This window comes from Babylonia areolata, chromosome 24, assembly GCF_041734735.1.
Source record: "Babylonia areolata isolate BAREFJ2019XMU chromosome 24, ASM4173473v1, whole genome shotgun sequence".
In the NCBI taxonomy this organism is placed as follows: Eukaryota; Metazoa; Mollusca; class Gastropoda; order Neogastropoda; family Buccinidae; genus Babylonia; species Babylonia areolata.
This window is the reverse complement of record NC_134899.1, coordinates 7734466-7754555: the sequence shown is the minus strand read 5'-3', so window position 1 is coordinate 7754555 and position 20090 is coordinate 7734466. Positions and strand designations below refer to the sequence as shown.

The 20090-nt window shown below is 38.2% G+C and overlaps 1 protein-coding gene across 1 annotated transcript in view; it reads right to left on the bottom strand.

Annotated features, from left to right (window-relative positions):
- LOC143299022 (transient receptor potential cation channel subfamily M member-like 2) overlaps nt 1-20090 on the bottom strand; it is a 90253-nt gene that overhangs the window by 8331 nt on the left and 61832 nt on the right. The window contains exons 23-30 of the mRNA XM_076612099.1: nt 17168-17288; nt 14851-15070; nt 14271-14410; nt 12688-12827; nt 10502-10626; nt 9007-9101; nt 6290-6493; nt 5342-5549 (exon numbers count right to left, since the gene is read on the bottom strand). Of these exons, the coding sequence (XP_076468214.1) occupies nt 5342-5549; nt 6290-6493; nt 9007-9101; nt 10502-10626; nt 12688-12827; nt 14271-14410; nt 14851-15070; nt 17168-17288 (1253 nt within the window). The remainder of the gene's footprint in view (nt 1-5341; nt 5550-6289; nt 6494-9006; nt 9102-10501; nt 10627-12687; nt 12828-14270; nt 14411-14850; nt 15071-17167; nt 17289-20090) is intronic.

The following is a 20090-nucleotide window of genomic DNA, read 5'->3' as shown; positions in this document are numbered from 1 at the left end:
GCTTTTTGGGAAGATATGAAAAGTGGAATCTCGATGGAAATGTTCTAGAAGTAGTGAATGAATATAATTATCTAGGGTTTGTTTTTACAACAAAAATGAGTATAAACAAAGGAGTAGGGATTTTAGCAGCAAAAGGCAAACATGCATGCACTGACTGTATAAAATATATAACGAAGCTGAATGATATTTCCAAAGGATGTTTTTTAAAAATATTTGATGCTCAGGTACAACCCATTCTTTTGTACGCTTCTGAGATGTGGGGTCTTAACAGACTTGATAATATTGAGAATGTTCATTCCTTTGTAAACGTTTTTTGAACATAACACTTAGAGTGCCAAACAAGTCTGCATACAGCGAATTAGGACGTTATCCACTGTATATAAATAGTGCAACAAGGTGTATCAAGTACTGGTTAAGGTTGCTGAATATGAATGTGCACCAATTACCCAGACAGGCATATTTGATGTTGTTTAACTTAGACGAAAGGGGAAAAAAATGCTGGGTGTCTTTAGTAAAAAATACTTTATTTAGACTTGGGTTTGGATATGTCTGGTTGCAACAAGGCATGGTTGTGAGCAAACATTTTTGTCATTATTTAAGCAAAGAATGAAAGATATATTTATGCATGAGTGGGACGAGTCAGTAATGTCTAAAGATATATATCATAACTACAGACTGTTTAAAACTGGTTTTCAGTGTGAGCAATATTTTGACTATGTGGATAAAAAGTGTTTTAGGGACTGTTTGGTAAAATTACGGCTTGGTTTGCTCCCAATAAATGGATCATTTTTTGGAAGAACATTCAAATGTAATTCAAATTACGCATGTAAACTTTGTAATGTGATCGAAGATGAAAACCATTTTATAAACAATTGTGTCCTTTACAATAACCTGCAGCAAAAACATCTGAACAAGGTCAATCGTATGTCCACTTGCTGAAGAATGGTTCTGTTTACAGTATTCGTAAACTCTGCATTTATATATTTAATGCCCTGAAGATATGGCAGGAATTCTGTAACAATGATGAAAGTTAGAATTAATTTACTATGCATGAGAAGCACTTTTGTTCTACAGGTTAAGTTAGTACGTATTTTACATTTTGTTGCGGCTGAGTGATCACCATATTGTGTACTTTTGACCTCTTTCTAGGGGCCGGAGGCCTGGAGATAAAAGTTTTGTTCTTGTTCTTGTTCTTGTTCTCTGTGTGTGTGTGTGTGTGTGTGTGTGTGTTTCCGTGTCTGTGTGTGCGTTGTTTTGAGGTAAATAAATATAGAGTTGTGTCAACAGTATTACTAATTGTTCAATTTCTTTTTCAGCCCTAAAAGATATGATGGTACTTGATATGCCTGCCTGTACACCAGTTCTGAGATCACTGCTGGCAAGTCATGTCATTAGGAGGATAGGCAACACCACCACACTATACTGTCAACTAAAGAAATGTCTGCTGGTGAACTCCTATCTATGACTGAGTGATTTGTGGTCAACTGTGAATGTACTTTGATTTATAGTATAAATTTACCATTAAGTGTGCAAACTTAGTTTCTTTTTACAAACTGATTTATAGTATAAATTTACCATTAAGTGTGCAAACTTAGTTTCTTTTTACAAACTTTGTATAGATGTACATGTATGGAATTGTAAAGTTTTGCATAGACATTTACATAAATGATATCAGTGTGCATGTGCTTGGCATGCCACTATGCATAAAGTAACTTAATGCATTGCAGCATGTCATGCACATGCACACTGATACTCATAGTGATACAACATTAATAATCACTATTTCATACTTTTATTATCAGTAAACTGCTTTATCTGATTATATTATGAAAGAAATTTTTTTTTTCTGATAAAATATACATAGAAGTAAAGTATTTTGCAAAGTTCTGTGTAAAGAATGACAACTCTGATGTAGATGTACAAAACTGAAATTACTGTTGATATTTAATCTAACATTATTAGCATTAATGAATACACTTCATAACATATAGAAAATAAAAGGAGATTAAGAAGTATTACATAACAAACTGTTTCAGGATAAACCATGCATTTTTGGTCAACTGTGAATGTACTTTGATTTATAGTATAAATTTACCATTAAGTGTGCAAACTTAGTTTCTTTTTACAAACTAATTTATAGTATAAATTTACCATTAAGTGTGCAAACTTAGTTTCTTTTTACAAACTTTGTATAGATGTACATGTATGGAATTGTAAAGTTTTGCATAGAAATTTACATAAATGATATCAGTGTGCATGTGCTTGGCATGCCACTATGCATAAAGTAACTTAATGCATTGCAGCATGTCATGCACATGCACACTGATATGCACACTGATACTCATAGTGATACAACATTAATAATCATTATTTCATACTTTTATTATCAGTAAACTGCTTTATCTGATTATATTATGAAAGATTTTTTTTTTTTTCTGATAAAATATACATAGAAGTAAAGTATTTTGCAAAGTTCTGTGTAAAGAATGAAAACTCTGATGTTGATGTACAAAACTGAAATTACTGTTGATATTTAATCTAACATTATTAGCATTAATGAATACACTTCATAACATATAGAAAATAAAAGGAGATTAAGAAGTATTACATAACAAACTGTTTCAGGATAAACCATGCATTTTTGGTCAACTGTGAATGTACTTTGATTTATAGTATAAATTTACCATTAAGTGTGCAAACTTAGTTTCTTTTTACAAACTAATTTATAGTATAAATTTACCATTAAGTGTGCAAACTTAGTTTCTTTTTACAAACTTTGTATAGATGTACATGTATGGAATTGTAAAGTTTTGCATAGAAATTTACATAAATGATATCAGTGTGCATGTGCTTGGCATGCCACTATGCATAAAGTAACTTTATGCATTGCAGCATGTCATGCACATGCACACTGATATGCACACTGATACTCATAGTGATACAACATTAATAATCACTATTTCATACTTTTATTATCAGTAAACTGCTTTATCTGATTATATTATGAAAGAATTTTTTTTTTTTTCTGATAAAATATACATAGAAGTAAAGTATTTTGCAAAGTTCTGTGTAAAGAATGAAAACTCTGATGCAGATGTACAAAACTGAAATTACTGTTGATATTTAATCTAACATTATTAGCATTAATGAATACACTTCATAACATATAGAAAATAAAAGGAGATTAAGAAGTATTACATAACAAACTGTTTCAGGATAAACCATGCATTTTTGGAACATACTAGCTGACACCACTGGTGGAGAAAAAAGAGTGGAGGAAGAAGGTTCAACATCAACACCATCCACCCTGATGACTAACACTTTGTACCACAAGAACTGATTACCTGTGCCACATATCTGCACATTTTTTTAACAGATCGAGTGTTTGACTGATGAGGTTGTGTGTCTTTATTGTGTGAAGTATGGGTTTAGCAATTAGGTTTGTTTTCCAGATGAAGTGTTTGAAGTGTTCATTTGGATTATGAAGTGTATTTCATTTGATGCTATGCTGGGATAAAACGCACATGAACTTGTACCTTTTGTGTGAGCAGTTTTGTTGTATGGATCTTTTTTGTTATTTTGTTGTGCTTGTTGCATGGATTGTGGTAATATCACAAGCACAGTAATCAGTGAGCACATTGAATTACAACAATTACATGATTCGGCATCATGATTTAGCATTTTTTCCCTTTATTCTGGCATAAAGTTTAGTACACATACTATACAATGCAAACGTTTCATTGTAATTGAACCACAAACAACACCACAACAAAACTCATTTTAAAACAGGAAGGTTTTTAGTCATGTTGAGCTGATTAAAATTAAGTATACTTACGCCTCAGTTGCAATTCTTTCCATAAAAATCAGTAAATTCTTATTTGAATAAAATCAAGTATACTCAATATTTTTCTTTCAAACTTTGTGCAATTGTGGATATTGCCACTAAGTATGTGTGTGTCAAATTTGATGAACATATCTTGCTTAGAAGTATGTGATTGCTATGAACATGTTCCAAAACTTTTCGGCCTTGATTTCTCAGTTTGTTACTTTCGCGACTTTAGACATTAAAATCACAATAACTTTTCACAGAATCATCCGATTTACAAACTTTTTTTTTTTCTTTTTTTTTTTTGCTGTAAAGCTCTTTTATTGCAGATTTATGATATACCAATAACTAAAAATCTACCTCTGGTGCAAAGCGACTCATTTCGTGGTGGAGGGTCACATATAGATACATTAATGATATTAAAACATAATCAGTACATTTAAGGATAAAGAGGTGTCAACTTTGAAAAATACATCAAGTGTATATGTAAGTTAGATTTGAATTTATGAAAATTTGATTCAGTTTTTTTTAATTTTCTAGGATATAATTCCTTAACCGGCCCCCTGATTATGCAAGGCTTTTTTTACATAAAATGAAATGGAATGTCTTGCCATCTCAAAACCAAAACTTAATGAAATGCAGTTTTCATCTGTCAGGCAATTAACCAAAAATGTCAAAGAAAATTCTGCATATCCAGAGACCAAACTAAATAAAATATTCATGATCCAGAAATATGGATTAATCCATAAGACTTACACCCCCAAAAATTAGACTGTGTGAAAAGAAGATATATTTTTAAACCAAACCTGATGTTGACAGTACTCCCAAAAAATTGAATTTGTTAATTTATCATGGACACAAACACACATACATACAAACATACAGGAAGAAAGGCACATAGACAAAGAAACAGTGTAATTACACTTGTTTACACATGTGAACCAATAACCACAAAACAGCAACAACAGTCATAACTGTTAAAAAAATTGTCAACTAACTTCAGAGGTTTGGTATGTGACATCATCAAAGAAAATATATTGCTCTCATGAATTTTACTATGACAATCAGTGAAACCAATGTTCATTGTCGGATAAAAACTTAGAATTCCTCAAATGGTTGACAATTCATAGTCAACGTAAATAATTCTCCTGTTTAGACTGTACATTAACTCGTTTTTGCAAGAAAAAAATCTCCAATTTATGATGATTACTCCACTTGCCTGTCAACCACATACAACTATTCAACTGAATATAATGTTTAATATATTTTCTCAAACCTTTGTTCTGAAACATTTCATCCTCTTCAGATCAAATCTGATACAAACATACTCTTGATGCTTTACTTTGATGGGGGAATATTGTGAAGATACCCCATTTCATCATGGCACTGATAAACCAAAGGAAAGCTATCCAATGTAGCAAGTAACTCTTTAACCACAGCAAATCAGTCTACAGTCTGCATGTTAAGCAACAAAAAGACACCAAAAGCCCAGCCCCACCCACAGAGACCACTTACTCCAGGCAGTGTGAGTTCCTCGGTCCCTCTCCGACTGACCACCAGACACTCCAACACTTTCTTCCCATCCACAAACAGGTGATCCAGGGGGAACCCCATTGGAGAGTACTTCCTTCTCCATCTTGTCACAACTGCCGCTATCCTGTGGTTCGGTCCAAAGCGCCACAGCTTCCCTCGACCTCGCAGTCCTGTCCTGCCCATTGGGTTCCTGGACAGGCAGAAGTATCTGCTATCAATGGCACGGACTATCAAATGTTTCTGACTGCTCTTGCATGTATATACTGGGCATGGGACGACTTATTTTGTGGACTCCTTGAGAAGCAGAGGGCCACACAGCAGACTCAGGTCTGGGGAGTCCTCTTCAACTGGGCCCCATGTCCATGTAGCTGCCTTCATCTCATCCTCTGGGTCTCTTCTCCTCTTTTTGGGGCAGAGACTTTCTTAGATTTTCAGAATATTCTGACAGTTGAAAATATGAATAAATTCTTCTCCAAATTCAATCATATTACAGACTTTGCATGTTATGTTTTCCTTTGAAACCCCTCTGTATCTACCAAATTCTATTTCAAGTTTCTGATGGGTGTACCTAAATCTAATCAAGGGAAATACTTAATCATCTGGCAACCACAATATATTTTTTTTCCATTCCAGAGTTTATCTTTGAATTTCTGTACAGTAAATATTTTGTGCTATTTTTTAAGGCACTCTTTCATTTGAGATACTGTCTTAAGTGAATGAGAAATGATATTACAAAGAACAGATTTTTAAATGAAAACACATGCACACACACACATATATGCCCCATGAGAACACACACACACACACACACACACACACACACACACTCCTCTCCAGAGACAAACACTGAGCATTCCCCTCCAGCCCTCTCCCACACATACACACAGTGACAGTATCACATGCACAAACCCGATGGAAGTAATTACTCACAAAGGAAGATTCATGCTGTCCAGCTTGTATCTCATAGGCTGGTTTTCAACAGTCATCCACGAGGTTCGATCAGTTTCCACATTCACATCATTGATGATGCAGCAATGCACCGTGTTGTACAAAGGTTTGAATTCAGGGAGGGGAGGCAACTGTTCAAGCTCCTCAGGGCTCAGTCGCTGTCGTTTGTTCTGCTCGTCCATTAGTCTGAAAAACATTTGTCTCTATCAATTACCTTTATCAGTCTGAAAAACATTTGTCTCTATCAATTACCTTTATCAGTCTGAAAAACATTTGTCTCTATCAATTATCTTTATCAGTCTTAAAACTGTTATGATTATCCATGAAAAACATTTGTCTCTATCAATTACCTTTATCAGTCTGAAAAACATTTGTCTCTATCAATTATCTTTATCAGTCTTAAAACTGTTATGATTATCCATGAAAAATATTTCTTTTATCATTATTTGCAAATGTGTGAAACAAAGTTGAGTATATAACAACCATGCTTCGGTTGTGTGTGTGTGTGTGTGTGTGTGTGTGTGTGTGTATTATGTATGTATGTATGTGGTAAACATAAATAAATTCATTTTCCCTGGAAATGCTCTGACACCCAGTTTGGATTAAACTTTTTGTTTTAATCCACACATTACTATACAGGTGTAACTGTACTGAATTAAACCATATTTCCGGATTGTCAACCGTTCATTTCCTTTAGTCTGTGGAAGCACATGGTTCTCTAAGGTCATTCCCAGTTTGTTGCTTGATTAGTATTTGGGTTGCTGGATTTTAGTGTTTGATTAAGTTGTGGTTTTATGACAGCTTGATGTCTCGGTTAAAGAAAAGAAAAATTAATTCTGGACAGACCACACAGAATGAAACTTAGTGCACCATCGACATGTTTATTGCATACCATTATCTTAAAGAGGCTAACTAATCAACTAGATTGAACATGCTGAAAATTCCAGTCACTTAAACAACATATAACGTCTTTGTTCACCATGTTGCCTGCAGACTGGTCACTGTGGAATTTGTTAAGCTTTTGTATTAAGTATCTGAGCAGTAAAATCATAAACAAGAGGGGCATGGGTTAAAAGTATGAACATGTAATTCATTTTAGGATATTAGTGAAATGTGGATCTGATGTGACTAAAACTGTCTGGAACAAGCCAGCACAACATTTCAATGGATCTACAAAAAATTGTTTTTTGATGGTGAGCAAAAAATATAATTTAGATCAATTTATGCAATTTACAGATTATATAACACTATTAATTCAATTCCAAGTACAAAGGACAATAAACCTTTAATAGAAACCTAAAACCTAAAAATTGTTTTTTGTGAGGAATTGTGCACAAGTGTTTGGAATTTTTGTGATAAACACTCATTTCAGATTGTGAACAAAAATATCATTTGAAATTTGGACTAATGTTAACTTAGTGTGGTAACACCCTACTCCTATCCCTCATGTGTTTCTGGTTTGTTCTTCTTGTTTTCAAATGAGCAGGAATCATATGTGAAACAAATACACATAAACGTACATGAGCCCCGACACACACACACACACACACAAATTACCCTGCACACCCCCTTCCCCCTCCGCTCCCCCTCCTACACACAGTCATTTCTAGGCTACGTATCACAGTTTCCACGGCATGCGCACACACACACACACACACACACACACACTTACTTGTACAAACACACACACATACGCCCATATCCCCACCCCCAACCCCACACACATATAATTATACAAATATATATATATATGCACACCCGCACATTCCAATACATGTATTAAGTTGCTTCTACAGTACAGACATGCACACACACACATACCTCATCCTCTACACACACACACACACGCACACGCACAGATGCACGTGCACAGAGCTCTCCTGACACGTGTACACTTACACACTCGCGCACGCACACAAACAAACAGACATACACAGACACACACACACACGCACAGAGGCTGCCACTGATTGGCCGCAAGAGGGGTGGGAAAGATCTCTGATGCCAGGAAAGTGGCGTCTGGCATGTTGCTCAGTCTACTGTATTTGGAAAAGCCCATAGAGACTCTGTTCCCTTTTGAAGAAATTTGCGCAATGTTGGTTTGGAAATGATGCCGATATTCATTTGATTTGCAAAGCATTGTGCTCTACCTTTCATGCTAGACTTACGGCCACTTCCTCTCTCTACCTTTATTTCTTTGAGGCGATTGTTGGTGTGATGGCCTTGTACCTGTTCTTTTTGGTATTCTTTGACTTTTCTGAGGATTTCCAATTTTCCTAGATGTAGGCCGCTCACTGTTGTTGCGTTACCAGCAAGTCTGTCAGCTCGCTCATTTCCCTTAACACCTGCATGTCCCGGGCAGAATGACCATGTAAGTTTTTTAATCTGAAAGTTGCACATTGCCTCATGCCACTCTGAGCTTCCCATTCCACTTTCAATTTTCTGTATGAGGTTCACTGAGTCTGTTAGAATCATGACATGTTGGTTTCCAGGCATATGGATAGATGATAGCCACTAGAGAGCGTGTGTCACAGCTTCAACTTCCACTGGAAAAACAATTAGGGAAGAGAATACTGCCTACAAAGTCACAACCTCCAGCCTAACAATGGAAGTTGAAGCTGTGATGCATGCTCTCCATCAACACAAAGAATCAGAAGCATATCCCTAACATGTAAGTCTCAGTAAAACAAGGCACTCACTCAATGACATCTGGATCCACACAGATTTGGATATCCTCCGGGAATGAAGTGACTGCTGCCGTGTAGATACCAGGATCATAAGTGTCATAGGAAACCTGAAGACAGACAACAGCTTTGAAGGAGTGTGAGAGTAAGTATCAGTGTGAGTTGGAGTACATGCTTCTGTGTCTGTGTGACAGAGCGTGTGTGTTTGACAGTGTGTGTGACAGTGAGTGTGGGTGTTGCACAGAGAGAGACAGAGAGAGAGAGAGAGAGAGAGAGAGTGAAAGAGGAAGAAAGAGAGAGTGTGTGGGAGAATGTAATAATAATGATAATAATAATGGATACTTACAAAGCACAATATCCAGAAATCTGCTCAAGGTGCTTTACAAAAACACTTTTTTTTTTACACAGTACATCAATTACGTACACACACCAAAATGTGACTAACATACTACGCACACAAATACACACACACAGAGTGGGTATATACATTTTAACATACATATATACATAGCAGCTGCCCTCCACACACACACACATACACAGGCACACACAAACACACACATAGCACAGACGGACGCACACACACAAACAAACATACGAACACACACAAATACATATTCATACACATGCATGTGCATGTGAACACATAGATATGTTTTCACACATAGTCAAGCATACAACACGCAAAGAAATGGACCTGCAACAACTTTCGTTTTTTTGTTGAAATTTCAAAATTTGGAAAAATATGCAGAAAAAAGTAATTTGGGAATCAGTGCTAAAATACAGAAAAAATCCTAAAAATAGGAATGGTTGGCAGGTATGTGTTTCACAGCTATGACCACGTCTATAAGCTGACTGCTGAGAATTAAGTAAACAATTTTGCTCCAGATGAGTTAAGAGCTGAGACAATAATATCTTTGCTAGCAATTTTGATAAAAAATGACAGATTTGAGACAGGTTGATAATTTTTTTTTAATAATTATGATCCAAAGATGGCTTCTTGATAAGTGGACATACAACAGCAGATCTGGAGCTTTCAGGAAAACAACCAGACAATGAGGAAGAACTGATGACATGAGTAATATATGGCAGTAGAACAATACATTCAACCAACAAAGAGGATGGGACACGGTCAAGCTCACATGATTTTGGACAGGTGCTCAAACACATTTTCTTCACACGATGTGTGTATGTGTGTGTGTGTGTGTGTATGTGTGTGTGCGCACGCTTGTGTGTGTATGTATATATGTTTAAGAATGTAGCTGTGAATGTGTTTATGTGTATGGAAGAATACAGCATGCAGGTAATTGCTTGTGTTTACATCTGTGACATCTGTGAGTACTTAAATAGATAACGCCCTTGTCAAAATCCTTTTCTTGGATCTTTTAAAATGTTACTCTTTGTTTCCAACACACACACACACACACACACACACACACACACACACACACACACCATTCATTTACAAAAAAAAAAAAACGAAAGAAAAGAAAAAAACCACAAGCTGTACCTCCCAAGGGACATACTTGTCGAAGACAGGGAACCTGCGAATGAGGGTGTCCTTGTAAGGCGAGTGACGGGATGCAGTGTGAATTAACTTCTGGGACTCTTGATGCAGCTTTTGTGTGGCCGGATCTGCAGCATAAAGCCACTGAAATTCATGACCAACTCACAGACAGCCCTTTCCCCATACTGTCTCTCTATGTACCGTGAGGGTTTTGTATGGGCAACAGAAAGCACCTCTTACCTACCTTTATGAACCACAGCAGAAGACCCAAAATCAATTTCATTTTTTCGGACTCTGAGGTAGCTGGCAAGTCAACTTGGAAAGTAATGTAGAGAAAATATGACTCCTTGTGACTGAATCTTTTCAACTTTTGTTTTCAAAGGAAAATAACTACCAAGTTCTGTGCCCTCAATGGATATTCATTCCAAATAAAACACAGCCTATAAACGCAACTCATGTGATGAGTAAATATATTCTGGACTAATTATTACAATTATTTAGGTGGCTTAAGTCCTGAAGTCTTCTGGGATTCATAGGAAAACAAATTCACAAAATACAGCCTTAATTTTAAGCTTATAACAAAACAAGATAGAATAACATTTTATTATCTCTAAACGAGAAATTGTTGACACACTTGCTGACAAAGGCCACATATAATTAATGAAATCAAAATCCTGTAAAACAATAAATTATAACATCAATTAACAAACTGAAAGATAATCAATACAATAATACTATAGAGTAAAATACTATAGTGAAAGTCACACTACAAGAACACTACAAGAACCAACAATTCAGTCTGTGTGGTGTGTGTGTGTGTGTGTGTGTGTGTGTGTGTGTGTGTGTTGTGTGTGTGTGATTTGTCTGTGTGTGTGTGTGTGTAAAAACATTGGAATCAAATTTCATTCAAATCCATACTTTCCAAACACTCTGTTACAAGTTAGATTGTGGGGTTTTTTCTGAAACTCTTTCCAGTCCATGCTTTCACTTTTCTGGATTAAAAACTGGTAGTAATTTTAAAGTCTGAATTATGGAAGTCCAAACAGAAAAGAGAAATCATTTTAAATCATGTTTCAGTGACCAACTGTTGAAAAGATGATAAAAAAAAGACTAAATAACTTCTTTTTACTGATTTCCTTATTGATAGGTCACATTCTCCTCATGCTTCATGATGCAGAGGGAGAGATAAACTATCTGGGTGTGCTGACTTCGCCAACTTGATTGAAATGAGCCGGGTTCGAATCACGGTGACGGCGCCTGGTGGGTAAAGGGTGGAGATTTTTACGATCTCCCAGGTCAACATATGTGCAGACCTGCTAGTGCCTGAACCCCCTTCGTGTGTATATGCAAGCAGAAGATCAAATACGCACGTTAAAGATCCTGTAATCCATGTCAGCGTTTGGTGGGTTATGGAAACAAGAACATACCCAGCATGCACACCCCCGAAAACGGAGTATGGCTGCCTACATGGCGGGGTAAAAACGGGCATACACGTAAAAGCCCACTCGTGCACTTTCGAGTGAACGCAGAAGAAGAAGAAGAAGAAATGAGCAATTTATTTTTTATTTGATGTCTTTGTTCTCAACCTGTTGATTTCCTGTTGTTCAAAACTTTTTTTCCTTCTGTTCTTTAGAAATAGTGGGTAGATTTTTTTTTTCTTTTCTTTTTTTTTTTTTTTTTTTTTTTTTTTGTTCAGCATTGAGGATTCAAACATTTCTCTTAGAAAAAACAACACCAATTTTTGCTGTTCATTTCAAAATTGTATCTAAAAACTTCAATCAATTCTTTTGACATTGTTACTGGTCTTGTTTGAAGTTTTTACAACAAAAAAGATAATAACAACAAACATGTGAACTCTTTGTGATGTGAACATTCTCTGGGAAAAACAACAACAGAACAATAAAAACATCACTTCATTCAAAAGGGACACTACTTCTGTGTGAACAATGGAATATTGTTTTCTCTTATTCATTCTTAACATTTATCAGTTGCTTTTTTTTTCAGAATAAACTTGCCCTTTAATCAACACACCAATAACCCCAGACAGGTAGGTCTACACTGGTAACTGAAAGCAACTGCATGCCATGATATACTTATGTTTTGTCTGTTGTCCAACAAATGATCATGGATGCAGTAGCAGGTGTAATAAACAGGTGTAATAAACAAACCATATGCACTGTAATTCTTACCAAGTCGATGGATCATGTGTTTCATCTCTTCAAGCAGGACACAGTTATTGGTCATGTTGGACTCCAGCTGAATGATGCGGTCATTAAGATGCTGTGTCAAGAGATGCTGCTGCCTCATTTCTTCCAGCAGTTGGACCAGACTGGGGAAGATAAAAAAAAAACAAAAAACAATCATATGACCATTGGCAGAATAACCCCAGACAGGTAGGTCTACACTGGTAATTGAAAGCAACTGCGTGGCTGGTTATACTTATGTTTTGTCTGTAATCTAACAAATGATCATAGATGCAGCAGCAGGTTTAATAAACAAACCATGGGGTATCTCAGGATACCTCATGTCAGAAGTTACAGTTGTGTGTGTGTGTGTGTGTGTGTGTGTGTGTGTTTATGTAAGTTTGTACCTGTCTATGTGTGTGTATGTGTTGAGGGCAACTGTTAGATACACATGTATGTTAAAATGTATGTATGCAGTGTGTGTGTGTGTGTGTGTGTGTGTGTGTGTGTGTTGTCACATTTTGATGTGTGTATGTAACATTGATGTAATGTGTTATGTTAACAAAAGTGTTTTTGTAAAGCGCCTAGAGCAGATTTCTGGATAGTGTGCTATATAAGTATCCATTATTACCATTATTATTATTATTGTACTGTATTGTATTGTATTACTCTTTTTGTCACCACAGATTTTTTCTGTGTGAAATTTGGGCTGCTCTCCCAAGGGAGAGCACATCGCAATACTGAAAGCGCCACCCATTTTTTTGTGTTTTTTTTCTGCCTGCAATTTTATTTGTTTTCCTATCAAAATGGATTTTGCCAAGGACAACACTTTTGTTGCCGTGGGTTCTTTTACGTGCGCTAAATGCATGCTGCACACGGGACCTCGGTTTATAGTCTCATCCGAATGTCGGCCGGTGTGATTCGAACCAGTGCGCTCAGATTCTCTCACTTCCTGGGCGGACGCGTTACCTCTAGGCCATCACTCCACTTCTAATAATAGAGGTTAAAAAAAAAGGCCCAGATATAAAATCTGCATTCATTTTCCTTAGCAAAAAAGTAAAATTTCATTCTGTACCTCCTATAGCTTTTGTGCTAGAATTTTTTTAAACATTATTACCCCTGAATCCTCAAAATTCCCTGGCAAGGGAGAGCACTTTTTTTTTTACACAAAATTATCTGGCACTGAACAGGTTAAACCACATTTTAATGAAATACCAGTCTAGCAACAAACCGTGAACAACCCAAGAAAATCTTGTGAATCCGGAACCTAAACAAAATGAACTGTTCACAATCCAGAAATATGGTTTAATCCAGAAGATTCACACACACACATACACACATATATGTATACACATATACACATATACAAACAGAAACAAAAAGGAATCAGGGTTATCATACAAGGTTCAACCAATTCACACACAGGCTTAACACATAGTCGGTTTAAAATTGCTTTTCAAAATCACATGTACACAGTACACCTCCATACCTGACCCCTGCAACCCCTTAGTACTGGAGCCCTTCTGATGTTTTTCCCTTCTCCCTCAAACTGTCCCTTTTATCTCTTTCTGCCCCGCCAGCTTACTCACAAGTCACTCTGTGTCTTGGCTCTATCCCGTTCCACTTGCTCAGCCTGCTCTTCGTCAATATAGTGGTTAATGCACTCTTTCCAGAAGTTGTAATCTGCTGTTCGTCGGAATTTCACAATTTGAATCTTCGAAGCGTGATCCTGTTTGAAATAAGACATGTTCTGTACACAAAATTTGATTTAGTAACGGAAAGGAGAAAAAACAACATAAGTAACTGCATTACAGTTTGGTGTCCCTTACAAATCAATTTACTTTGAAATGCAGCCTTCAACAACAGATTTAGAACCCAGTGTGAAAACAAGTTCACAGTTTGATACAAAAAAAAACCACAAAAAAAGATGATGGAGAAGAAAACATGCATTTTTAACTACAACATTATTTTGTCTGTTATTCAGGCTCTAAATAATGATATCATGTTGATTATCATGTTGGTGACTATCAGAGATTCTGAGACAACAACGTATAAGAATCAACAACTGTTCTCAGTGTACTGGTGCAGTGTTGGACTAGAATCACTCAAAAGGCCAATCAGTGTAATTTACTTGCCAACGATCCAACTGTCCAATCAAACAGACTGTACCTTCAGCTCGCTGCCCATGCAGCAGATGTTGGTGCGTGCGAACAACATGGCCACAGTCCTGTAAATGAGGCGGCCAATCCACTTGAGGATGAAGAAGATGTAGCAGAGAATGGTGAAGGGCGGAGGCAGAACCAGACGCTCCTCAAAGTCCACAATCATCACATAACGTTGGTATCGCCAGATCTCCACTGATTCGTTGTACACCTTGGCAGTTGTCACGCTGGTTACAAAAAACAAATGAAACTATATCTAAAAAAAATGCAGAGATGAAAGTGAAATCATTTTTGCAGCTCTGCCTGGTATATCTACAGTTGTTAGTGTTGATATCTATGTGTAATATTACACGTCTGTTTACATTCCGAGTCACATTTCAAAATACAAAAACATCAATGTAAAAACTGTATACAAACTGATCATTACTTTCACATAAGAAAGCTGATAAATCTTAAGTCAGAGAACCCAATAAGAAAACTTAAAAAAGCCTCTTCCAACATGTTGACATTCAAGGTGAAGTTTGCAGCACTCCCAGTTCCATTAAAGGCCAAAGTGCATCAGCTGTGTAACTGTTTTGTCTTAGTGGGCGAGAATTTTGTATAAAAATATTTTAAAATTTTAAAATGCTCTCCATTTCGCAGGGAATTCTGAGGTTTCAGGGGTAATAAATTCTATTAAAAAAAAATTAAAAAATCAAGCACAAATATTATACAGGATACAGAACGAAAGTAAATGTTTTTGTCAAGGAAAATGAATGTGAATTCTATATCCAGGCTTTTTTCCCCCCGATCGTTTTGATTCTCGGCAGTTTAACTATTCAGCATTTCAATGAGAAGTTAATCATTTTTATGCATTAAAAGTCCATCTCCACCTCCACAGAATGACACCCAGAAAGAAAACAAACAAAATACAGCTGGAAATAGCAGGCTTAGTGTCTGATTATATCTGTAAAATAAAATAAAATGGCTTATAAGTTTATATATGAGGATAATCACAATCACAACACTGGTTGTCATGTGAGTGAATAACTACCCAGCGATGACATACATGGGTTTGATCAAGATAAGAAATCAATCAGGTTCTCAGAAAGTGAGCCGTAAAGCTTTTTTTTTTTTTGGTTTTTTACACCTTGGATAATATTCCCTTCCTCCTGGTTGTAACTAATCCGACAAAGTGTCAGCTGTGCATCCGGTCTGTTTCCTTTATAAAGAAATCGGTCTACTGATCAGTTTCAAAAAGTGTGAAAATGTAAAAAGCATGTGATTTTTGTCTATTGTCTGTAAAGCCTGGATTTGAAGAAAATCATGGATGTTTGACTGTTGCCATTCCTGGCAGCTGATAGCTGTGAAAAGACAACTAACTGACAGGTACAGGACAAGCCCTCTTCCCCTACCCTCTGTCTGGCCTTCATCCTACTGTCTTACACTACTCCTCTCTCTCTCCTCCCCGTCATCTCAAATTATGTGAGAGTACCACGCCTTCACTGTCAGTCATGGTCACTCACTCAGAAAGGATGTCTCTGACTGGATAGATGGACTGAGGAAAGTGTCGAATGTTGCTGTCATTTTTGTCACTATTGTTGTCATCACCTTTGAGTGTGAACCAATCATAAAACAAGACAGATCCATCTGTCATTACCATGCTCACATATAATCATCAGTACAGCTAGCTAAGCTGTGTAAATCTGCTGACTGGGACCACTGTCTTCACTTTACAAAATGTCTGATGACTTTTTGGCATGTCAGGCAAACACTCTTTACACGCACACTCCAAGTGTCCGGTTAGCAAATCATTATTGAGAAAAAGGTGTCTTCACCTGACGAATGCTCACTAAAATAGTATGACTATAATCCAGACACATTAAACAAACCATTCAGAGTCTGTTAATGTTCATTGTACCAATCTCCGATGAAGGACAAATCAAAATGCATGGAGGATGTCAGTGGATACCTCATAGGCACTATGGCTTCACTTTTTGCAGGACGTCAACTGAAATCTTACAGGCACTCAACTGGTTAATATCGATTAAGAAAACAGAAGAGAACTTGGATGCAAAGATTTATTTTTCTCTGATGCAGAATTACAAATGGTGATAAGACTCATTTCATAGTACACAGTATTCAAAATACAATAATAAAAAAAAAATTTAAAACATCTAGCATTATAGTAAGCTGCATACATTTCTCTAACATATGCATATGTACAAGAACTATTCTAATTTAAAGATTCATGAGAAAGAATTAAATTTAGAATGCACATATCAACAATTTCTTCTCAAAGCATATGCTAATAAATCAATAAAAATGAAAAGCGTAAAACTTACGCAAACATGGCATAGATCAGAGTGATGAAGATGAGCTTGGCATTCATAAGGTAGGGTATCACGACTGCGTAGTTGAGCAGACTCCCATGAGGACATGTATATAGCATTTCTTCAATAGTCTCTGCAAAAATTTACCTTTCTTTATAAATTCATAAACCACTGTGCAAGCATCCTCATAATATCTAACAAAAAAAGAAAACAAACCTAAAAAGGAATCTTCATTTTTGTTACACAGGACTCACAGCGTCAATGATTTGTCACAGAAACCGTTCAGTGTCATGTACGTTGAATGTCAAACTTGTCTGTGTGCTGGGCTGTTAAAATTCACACACTTCCTGAGTTTCACATTTCATATCTTGATCATATGACATATATATATATATATAGAGAGAGAGAGAGAGAGAGAGAGAGAGATCTTTCTTTTCTTTTTCTTTTTTTTTTTTTAATCCCTCTTGCATTTGGATTCTCTGAAATGAAACACCTACTTTCATATTCTTGTTGTAGTCTTACTCTCAAAATGGATGTGCATAATTCATAACTTACCACAGATGTATATATGAACCACATGTCAGGTCAGGGGCATAGCCCTTGCTACTGGTACAATGTAACCCAGTACTACTTGCCGCATGTTAAATCTCCAAACAACGGACCAGGTGGAGGAAGAAACCTTTCCCAAGTGCTGTGAAGGCATAAGAGGATGACCAAAGGGCAGGGGGAGCTCTTATCCTTGGCTGGAAGTCCTCCTAGGAGACGGAACTCCGAAGAAAAAACCTGCACCTGCCAAGGCTGTTCTACAGGTGGCAGTATCTGCACCTGTGGGACTCTGAGCGTCGGTAGGCGAGAGAGTGGGGAAGGGACTACACAACTCTTCTTCACTAAAAAAAAAAAAGTCACCTGTGCTGGTCAGGCAGCCAGGCTAATGTCGGAACGACGAGCTAGCCCTTCAACACCCAGCTTTCCCAAGCCCTGCGGCGATGGAGAAGTGGTAACGGGGACAGGCAGAGGATGCTGCTGGCAGTTCCTAGTCACAACTCTGCACGCAGGCAGCTGTGGGGTGATGGTCGTCCGCCGTAAACTGGGGCAGATGCGGTGCCCTTATCCTCCCACAGCGTCAGAGCAGCCCTTTTTAGGGACAGCACTGCTCTCCCCACATGGGGAAGGGGAGATAAAAGGATCCCTAACAAAGCCTGCCTCGCCTAGTACCTAGTAGGAAACCGCACCTACTTGGACATCCAACACTAGCGGTCGAAAACAACAGAAGAAAAGAACCAGGAGTCATGCCCTGACTCTGGGTGCCTGGAATGTTCGCACCCTTTTGGACATAGACGACAGACCAGAAAGGCGCACAGTGTTCATTGCTAGAATGCTTGATCGCTGCCAGGTGGACATAGCAGCCCTGAGCGAAACCAGGTTTGCCGGTGAAACCCAGCTGGAGGAATTTGGAGGGGGCTACACCTTCTACTGCATTGGGAAGCCAGAAGGCACCCCAAGAACCTCAGGCATGGGCTTTGCCATATGAACCAAACTTGCACAACAGCTTGACAGCCTTCCATGTGGGATAAACAATAGGCTGATGACCCTGTGTCTGAAGCTGTCTGAGGATCGCCTCGCCACAGTCATCAGCTGCTGCCCCGATGATGACCAACCCTGATGACATCAAAGAAGCCTTCTACGAGGAGCTCAGCTGCATCATTTCAGCGGTAGACAGAAAGGACAGGCTGATCATCCTTTGGGATTTCAATGCCCGCATTGGCGTGGACTTCTCCTCGTGGCCAAAAATCCTAGGACAGCATGGCAGTGGCAAGTGCAACTCCAACGGACTGCTTTTGCTCTCACTCTGCGCACAGCATGGACTGACCATCACCAACACCCTCTTCCAACAAGCGGACAAGTACAAAAACACATGGATGCACCCCCGCTCCAAGCAGTGGCACATGCTGGAATATGTGATTGTCCGGCTGAGGGACAGAGGTGATGTTTCCATTACACGATGCATGAGAGGAGCAGTCTTGGTCAGACCATCGCCTGGTACGCAGCAAGATGAACATCAGACCTGCATGTCTGTGGAAGATCCTCCTAAAGTCCGGCTTCCCAGAGAGCCTAAACCAGCTGATTGCGTCATTCCACGATGGCATGCAGGTGGCAAACTTTTCAACTTGCGGTGACTCCACGCTAGGTCCAAGGTGTTTGACCGCACGGGCACTGCGCGCTTGCTGCACAAACCCATGAGGGCATGCAGTTCATTATGGACAGGTTCTCAACCTCCTGCAGGTGCTTTGGACTCACCATCAGCCTCAGCAAGACTGAGTACATGTATCAACCAGCTAGCTCACAGAATGCCAGTGCCTCCTCCCCACCTGCAATCAAGATCGATGACACAGAGATCAAGTCAGTCAACAAGTTTTTACTACCTGGACAGCACCCTATGCAGCAACGGAGCCCTTGATGCAGAAGTGACGCTACGCATCACCAAGGCCAGCTCCGCCTTTGGCAGACTCAACAACAGGCTGTGGAACAACAAAGGCATCAGGCTCAGCACCAAAATCAAAACCTACAGAGCTGTTGTGCTGACCACCTTGTTGTACTGCTGTGAAACATGGACGACATATTGCCGTCACATTCAACAACTTGAGCAGTTTCACCAGAGATGCCTACGAAAGATCCTCGGCATAAAGTGGCAAGACAGGGTCTCCAGCCTCCAGGACCTAGAGAGGAGTGGCCTGCCTAGCATCAAAAGCCTGCTGATCCAGTGCCAGCTACGTTGGACAGGACACGTTGTCCACATGACAGACAGCAGGATCTCGAAGATGCTCTTGTATGGCGAGCTGAAGGAAGGCCACTGCAAACTTGGAAGACCCTGCAAGCGCTTCAAGGACACCTTGAAGACAAACCTGAAAGCCTGTGACATAGATATCGCTTCCTG